At 31.9% G+C, this 9066-nt stretch overlaps 1 protein-coding gene across 1 annotated transcript; it reads right to left on the reverse strand.

Moving 5' to 3' along the window:
* Positions 1–1565: 1565 nt before the first annotated feature.
* Positions 1566–5329, reverse strand: LOC114186060 (cytochrome P450 72A68-like). Its single transcript, XM_028074061.2, has 5 exons — positions 4980–5329; positions 3389–3606; positions 2954–3198; positions 2246–2633; positions 1566–2175 (listed from the first exon to the last, which is right to left on the reverse strand). The coding sequence occupies exons 1-5, from the start codon at positions 5254–5256 to the stop codon at positions 1744–1746; spliced, it is 1560 nt and encodes a 519-aa protein (XP_027929862.1). The 5' UTR covers positions 5257–5329; the 3' UTR covers positions 1566–1743.
* Positions 5330–9066: the final 3737 nt, after the last annotated feature.

Below are 9066 nucleotides of genomic sequence, written 5' to 3' on the forward strand. Positions count from 1 at the left end.
CACGCAAAAGTCAACCATAAAAACCTCAATACAATACTCCAACAAATCTATAAAAATACTCAACATACATCGCATCAATGTTTCTTTACAGTTCTTGTTGTTCGCACAATTGCAAGCTCTCCGCAATCGCAAATGGTTGGTATGCCTAAAACCTTATAACCACCACCATGGCATGAATCGCAACTTCATTGTCCTCAATTATTGCAAGAGGAAGACGATGCCCTACAAGACATACCTTTTTAGCGAAAGGAGGGTGGCAACCAGATTCTTCAAGTACAAGAAACCCCTAATTGCTCCACATGTAGACAAATGAAAACCCTATTCCTTTTCAAGTTCAACCTCTGTTGTATACACATCAAAACGACTACATCAATGTATAGTGATCATGTTAGAGGAACAATCCAATGTGTATATTGTTCTGTTATCGATTTAACGGTGTTAAGTAAAATGACTTAATTAAACGATATTTTCAAAATTTAAGACCAAATTGAACCAAAATCCTAAACTAGGATCAAATTGAAAAAACTTAACCAAAACTAAGGTCAAATGACTATTTAAGTTGTAGCTTTTATAGAAGATTTGTGAAGGATATCTCTACTCTTGTTGATCCTATTCATGAACTTATCAAGAATGATGTGTCTTTCATATGGGGTGAAAAAACAAGAAAAAGATATTAAAGAGTCAATAAATAAATTGACTCACGCTCTCATTCTAGCACTTCCAAACTTTTCTGAACTAGATGACTTTTCTCAACTATAGTGATGGAGGCGTGGTTCGGGACCGTCAAGGGATTAGAAAACAGATGATGGAATCATGCCCAGGATCTTCAAAGAGATCTCAAATTAGCTTCAGATCGTAGAATAGGAACTCTTTTATATTTTTTTTGTAATGTATTTGTTTGGTCGTTTTCGGACCTTTAGTTATGTTGGGCCTTTTGTGTTTCGGCCCATAGTATATAAGCCCTTGTGAGACACATTTGTATTCAGATTTGAATTTTCTCTCAAGTCTCGAGGTTCTCCTCAGAACCACCGATCCTTATCTTTGAATCTCCGATTCAAAGTGGCAGATCTTCCTCACTTATCTTAGAACCTCCTCCAAGTGGCGTGATTTCATTCCGTTCCGCAAAAACCCCCAAATCGACGTCCTCCTTTTTCCCCATTCGTTCTAGGGTTCATACCCATTTTCGTTCAATTCAAGACGATCCTTCATCATATAGTGTGATAGATACATCTGAGATAGGAATAAATAGGTGTTGTGTTATTTCATGGCATTCATCCCATTGTTTAGGTTTGTGAAAAACTTCATGATCCATCTTGAACTATTGCACCTATCACATAACTTTATATTCTTATTAAAAGCCCTCAAAAGCATGGGAGCATTACTTAGTGGCTAAGAAATATATTATATATATATATATATATATATATATATATATATATATATATATATATATATATATATATATATATATATATATATATATATATATATATCGATCATGAATTAATTAAATATTTGTCCAATGACAAAGTAAGTTAAGTAAAAGACATGATAAATGGATAGACTTTTTGTAACAATACCCTTATATTATTAAATACAAGAAAGGTTTCTCACATTAATACTACAGAAAATAAACTAGTAATAGTCATGAAAGTGTTGGTCTCCTTTAATCTTCTTGAAATGCTATTACATTGAGATTTTCAAGAGTAAAATTTGAACCAAACAGTACCAAATCATTATTATTTATATTTCCACTTTACGTAGAATGAGTTGAGCACCATATTGTGGTTGAAGAGTAAGCACAGTAGTTGGAGCATGGGTATAGGTCGGAGAGAGTTCAAATGAGAAACGTTGTAAAATCATTGACAAAGCAATCTTTGCTTCAAACAAGGAGAAGTTTTGTCCGATGCATATCCTAGGACCCCATCCAAAGGGAATTAGTGAAGCTCTGCCCTTTGTGGCCTTTAGAACTCCTTCAGCAAATCTCTCAGGTTTGAACTCGTTAGCATCATCACCCCAGAGCTCACAATCATGGTGGACCAAAATCATTGGCAAGGAAACTTGAACTCCAGCAGCTAATGAAAGGTTTCCAAGTTTCAAATCTCTACAAGCTTTTCGAGCAAGAGCAACTACCGGTGGGTATAGCCTGAAAACCTCATTCAAAATCATGGTAACCTGTTTCAAAAATATTCTTAGTAACAGGTTAGAGCATGTTATTCAATATGAAATGAAAATATGAACTTACAGTCTTAAGGTGATTCAGTCCATCAAAATCTGGTTTTTGATTGCCAAAAACTTGTAAGACTTCCTCCCTTGCACGTGTTTGCCAATTAGGGTACATACTCAATAATATCATTGTCCAAACAAGCAAAGATGAAGTGGTCTCCTGCCCTGCAAAGTAAAATAATTTGCATTCCCCAATAACATCTTCAATATTCATTCCAACATTCTTATTGTTTCCCTGTTCTTGAATTTCCTTGTGATTTGACTCCAGCAGTATATCTAACAAGTCATTTTTAGTGGCTTCACCCGCCTTTAGTGCTTTCTCTCTGTTGTTAATAATATCCATAAGTGAAGCTTTTATTTCCTTGTCAATTGCCTTCATCCTTCTATGGGTAGCAGTGGGTACAAACCTACAAGGGAACATAACCAATCCTCTATTAATCATGATTTGAAGGAAATTCTCTTTTTGATATCAAATAGATTTCTATGATGGTTTTTCAATTCTAAACATAGTTTGATTTTACAAGTTGAAATAGACATATATCACATAATCATGTCACGATGGTTGTTGTAAACAACAAGTTTCATTGATTGTTAATCACAATTCTTGTTTTCTCATCACAATGTCCTTTACCAAAGAATGACAAGTTTGGTTTAGCGAAATAAAGATCATCCAAAAAACTTGGTCACTTAATTCTATAATGTAGTCAAATATACATATTAGTCTTACCTCCATCCAGGGATGTAAACTTTCAACATAAGTTGCATGGTAAGTTCACCTTGCTCTTTTAGAAGTTGAAATATTCTTCGTCCTTCTTCATAACTACTTCCAAATGCTGTTCGAGAAATTGCGTCACTAGCCAAAGCCTGAAGGAAAGGCCATACGTCCATTTCACTTGATCCATCCAAAGATAACCTTTCCTCCCATTTGCTAATCAGATCATCACAAGATTTGATGAATAGTGGTAACATATTCTGAGGTGTAATGCAGAAACAGCTAGGTGTTAAAATTTCCATGTCAAAATATTCCAAGTTCACATCATGATACTTGTACACCAACAGATACAAACAAAAAAACAGACACATGCAAACAAATAACGATGTTTTCTTTGGAAAGGAAAATTAGTGAACTTATAAGATTTATATCTAATAAAAAGAAACTCACCTTCAACTTCTCTAAATTGAAAGCAGGATTGATTATCTTTCTGTGCTTGCTCCACTTTTCTCCCTCGTGGCTTACAAGACCAGGAGCTACTAACCTGAGTTGTGGATTCATTTTAATCTTTCCGAAGTCATGCGGCTTGTTAAATACATCTTTGATTAGCTCAGGATCAGTGAGGGTCACCCTTGGTGCTGGTCCGAACCAAATAAAACAATTTTTGCCTACATACCATCAACAAACAATACGAATTTTCTTCGATTAAATATGACAAGGAACAATAAAACATTCAAGATTAAACTAAACAAACAGAATAACACAATGCAAGTGGGACAGCAAACATGACAGATACCAGACTGATATTCAAAATGGAATAATACAGAAATAGAGATCACTCCTTAGAACCATAGACAGCATAAGAACCTTAGAACTTAGAACTAAGCTTTTAATTGACCCTTACACTAAGATCCCAATCTTTAAGGTCAGCTTTCACATAAACCAAGTCCCCTAGCTGAATTTTAATCTCTCTTTTTTCTATATTTCTATTTTTTCCTTCGTGTAAATCCCAGTTTCATTCAAAACTTCTGTCATATATGTTCTGATACTTTCTTTCCCATCAAGAAGAAAAGACCAAGCAGAGAAAAGACCGAGGACAAATACCTTTGGGGCATTATGGTTTCAAGTTTTTCAAGCATATTTAGACCATGTCTACCTACACCTTAGGCTTATGCAAAAAGGAACAGAGCATTAATCTGCTTTAGTTTAAATTTGTAAGCCTTGAAAGTTCACCAGTATTCTTCTTCATTCATTATATCATGTAATGTTAAATTCTAGATGATCTAATATAAACCTAGTTTCAAGTCGTTTAAAATGACAGGCATGTCCAAATTATGATCATTATATTACTTATAGGATGTGACTGACGTGGATTGCATTATGCACAGTATAAAAAATAGTTTATTATTGTGAAAGATTCGGTAAACGCATTCATCATATAATGAACAATTTTTCAAAAATAGACATAATGTATGTACAGAAAAAAGTTTGGTATCAGTCTGCAATGTCCCCCAGAGATTTCTCTGTAGAGATGTAAGTGTGTCTTCAACTTTCAACTACAACTAGGTGGAGTCATAGGTATTGATCCAAAGTCTAAATGGAATAAACTTTGAAATACTATCTTATCAATTAAATCCTTTTAGGTACTTTGTAGCTTTCGGAATTTTATAAGCTAATGGGGCCTCAATCAGTGTACTGAGAAGTCACAGTTAATTACTTTTACGTACGAGAAAAGTGTCGAAATTATCCTTTATGAGAGAAGAATTAGAAGGCAAAGATGGAATTGAATCGGAAAAAAAAATTAAAATAATGAACTTTACTGTATTACTTTTCATCTAAACTCACTTCTATCTTTATTTCTCTTCAATGAAACTCTTTTAACTTTTTCCAGATCAACAATATTATTTGTTCTCTGTACCAAACACACCATTAACCTTGCATCTTGCACTCATTTTACATGGACAAAACAAAGAAAGCCTGAAGGAAGAAAGACAAAGCAACAGCTACAAAAAGACAACAGAAGAAGGAACAACAAGCATACCATGTGTGTTGATACTGTGATGGAAAAAGGAAAACACTCGTGGCACTATGTCGTGTGAGAAGAGATTCATGGGTTTGGAGTAGGCTTCCTTTCTCATCTTCATAAATTCATTGGTGTCTCCAACGAGAAGAGTATATGGATTGCCTTGAAGGCCTTGTTCTCTGAGAAGCCTTTCAAGCCTCTTCGGTGTGAACCATAACCAATTCAGTACCCTCCATGCCAATATCAGAACAAGTATCAGAATCAGCATCAGAATCCTTGTCCACACTGCTTCCATTTCTTCTGTCTTGCAGAGTTCGGTGGAGCACACAGAACTGGGAAAAGTTGATGACTATAGGAAGCCCAACAAGAGATTTCGGTACATATATCATGTTTTCTTTGGTTTTGAACATTATTCCTACGATACCCTCCGAAAAATGAACGCATGATTTATGGAACATGTCTTTTACCTGTAATTATGTGTTTTCTTCTTTTGGTTATATGTAATTGTTTAATTAAGTGGTAGGAAGTTATTACGTCTTTTATTTAGTACTTAATTAACTAAAATTTCTTTTATTTTGAATTTATACTTTTGATTATTTTAGTTTAAAAATCTTATCATGGTTCAAATGTTAGTCTATTTAGAAAATCCAATGTAATATTCATAATTTATTTCTTTTACTCTTATTAATTTAACTTATTTAAAAATTATATATATATATATATATATATATATATATATACTTTTCTTATCATGTAAGAGTTTATAAGGCCGATAGTCATTAATATTTTATCTAATTATTAGTAAAATATGAATGTTTAAAAGAAAAATAATATTATGTATTAAAGTGTTATATAATGTTTTTCATTTTCACTTTTTCTCTCTTTTTTCACAAATTCTTTTATCTCCCTTTAATTTCTTTCTAAATTCATCTTTTTCATACGCTATATGTCGTTTTTGAAATAGTTGAGGAATCATGGATTATTTTTAACAAATAAGATTTTCAATCGGCGTAAATTCTTGTTTACTATAAAAATTCTTTGTTATCTTCTTTTTATTATAATGAATTTGTTATCAATCTTGATAAAGTGAGTTGAGAATAATGATCCTTCCCACTTGATTAAGCTCGTACTAAAATTTTATTATGTTTGAATGCCTTGTTCTAGGTTATTAGATTTTGAATACGTTTATAGCTTGATTGAAAATTTCTTCAAAGGAATTGTAGGCAAGGGAAGCCACTGATGTTTATCATAGAACCTTGGAATAAATTATTTAAATGTGAAGGTGACTTACTTACTAGATTTTTGTTTTGTGTATGGATTATATTTTCTTTTAATTATTTGAATGTTTGAAATTAAGTGTTGACTTTTGTTTACTAATTGATTTTCTCTATAATGTTTTGAATTGGGTACTCTTGTTGAAAAGTTTATTTAGTGGCTATTTCATGCACATTGAGATATAAAGTTTTGTTTAAATGAGTAGAGTTAGTTCCTATAACCATTCATATGGTTTATGAGTTTGATATAAGCAAATATATACGCATATATTGAGTTTGAATGACCAAGATTGCATTAAAATGAGTGAAGGATGATGCTTCACCTAATTATGATTTGTACTGATTATTTTCAATTGTTTAAAAGGTGTATTTTAAAATGGTTTTAAACAAAACCTTTGTAAACGAAATTGGTTTTGCTACATGAGATCGCTCAAGCAAAAAATGAACAAAAATCCAAGCTTACTTCTAGACCCTAGTTTCTTTCAAGTAAAGAAAATAACATTTAATTATATCCCTAATTATGCCACAATTTCGCTCAAATGGAAATATTTTTGATAAAGCTAAAAAAAAAACAATCGCTTCCTTTCCTTCCCTCCTAGTCCCTTTAATGGATTGATTTGTATATTTGTTTGATTTGTAGTTTTTCTTAAATGAGTTATATTACATGATAATGTTTATTCAGAGTGATAAATTTTAAGAATTTAGGGTCACTAATATGGAATCATAAGTTAACTTTTGTTTGATTTCGGTGTATGACACCTATGTTTAGAGCTGTCAAAATGAGTTGGAATCCGCGAGTCAACCCAGCACACCATAGGTTCAGGTCGGGTTGGGTTGAAATTTTTTTACAAATTCCAATACGAGTTAATTTTTGACCCGGCTTACCCGGGTTGAACCCGTGATGAGCCGGATTGGCCCACCAACCTGCAAATAAAGGGTCACACAAGTATTTTTTGTTAAGTTGGACTTTGTATTTGGATCATGTTAGGTTGTTTTTTTAGCCAACACATAGATGATTTGTATTTTTTTTATTTTGGTTTGTATTTGGATTGTATTAAAGTTTATTTAGATTTTAATTAGAATTATAATCTAGTTGACTTAAAAAATAAATAAAAAAATTGTATTTTTTTAATTAATTGAGCTCGTGAGCCAACCTGTTTAACCCAACCAACCCACGGTGGGCCGAGTCAGGTTGAAACTTTTTTGGCTCACTAATAATTAAGTCGGGTTGGGTTGGCTCACTAAGTGATCAACCCATGGTAGGTCGAGCCGGGTCGGGCCAGGTTACCCGTTTTGACAGCTCTACCTATGTTTTATCATAGACTTCTTGCTTCATTGATGGTCTAAGTCACATAGACTAAGATATCAAGTGGTGAAAAGTTAATGGGAGGAGTTCTTGTAGATTGTAACATATATAGATATGTAACTCTTCCTACCACATCCAATAGTTCCATATTGCTTAGAAATCGAGGCCTAGGCAATTTAAATACCCTTCCTCCTTTTACCCTATGAGGCGTCTTTTAAGGATAAAATCGTGACAGAGCACACACTCCAAAGCGCACAATACCTCAGATATATGGTGATTGATGACGATTCTATCATCGAACTTGAAATCGGGACATTGGCACTTAACGTAGAACCATAACGGAACCATGAATCCCTTAAGTCTTCTATTGAGGATAATGCATTACTCCTAACTTTGCTTGTAAATATAAATTTTGAATTAAATAAAATCTTATTTTCTGGTAAGGCATACTTGATAAGAGTCTTCCAAAAGTGTATTAGTTGAATATCTATATATATATATATATATAGAGTTAATGTTTAATAAAATAGATTATTTATAATTACTTATAAAATTAATTCCTTTTATATACGTTTTCTTATATTAGAAATTGATTTCAATAGTTTACTTTTATTTTGTGATGACAAATATACATACATTAGCCCATATAGTTAAGGGATAGAAATAATATCTTAAGAATAATAGAAATTTTATTTGAAATTTTAATTTATATATATATATATATATATATATATATATATATATATATAATATTTGAAGTTGTATTTTTGAAATATCATGTGTTTTGCATATAGTCTCTTTTAAATTTATAATATAGTAGATGTTTTCTTTTTTGACGTTGCACTTTACATCTTATATTTATCATCATAAAAGAACTCCAATTAAAAAGAATCTTTACACAATCATATAAATTTAAAACAAAGGAAAACTTTCAATTCTAATTTACATTTTTGTCACCATGCAACTTTTCTTCCAACCAGTGTCAAGATTCAAAGCATTACTTTATTTGGGTCTTCTCAAAATTAGCAAAACAAAACAAGCACTTGTGTCCCTTCCCAACAGTTGCCAGAATATTAAACATTATCAGTCATTATATCTAATTTTGATTGAGACAAAGCTTCACATCTCATATTGCAAATCTAGAAAATTAAAAACATCATATATTAAAGGATAAAAAACCAACATTTGAAAATAAATATCACCTCTTTAGTTTTTGTACCTATCAATTTTGGTTAACTGAGGGGTTTTATTCACTGTTATCTTCTCTTTTTCCGTTCCTTCTACTAATGTGCGCATGAGTTGTGATTCATTATCTCTATGCTGTTGGTTTTGATGTGGCAACATATGTCACTATTCTACGTGTGTACGCAAGTTCCTCGAGCTCATGAAAGTCGTTAATTAATACTAGTGGAACATATCTGTATCCTCTTTTTTATTATAATAATAAAAAATATGAATTAATACTTTAAAATTTTTAAAAATATATTAGTTAAAAAATAAATAAATTTTATTTTTATAATGAATA

The sequence above is a fragment of the Vigna unguiculata genome, chromosome 5, assembly GCF_037176805.1.
Source record: "Vigna unguiculata cultivar grain cowpea cultivar isolate G323 ecotype 2 chromosome 5, ASM3717680v1, whole genome shotgun sequence".
NCBI lineage: Eukaryota > Viridiplantae > Streptophyta > Magnoliopsida > Fabales > Fabaceae > Vigna > Vigna unguiculata.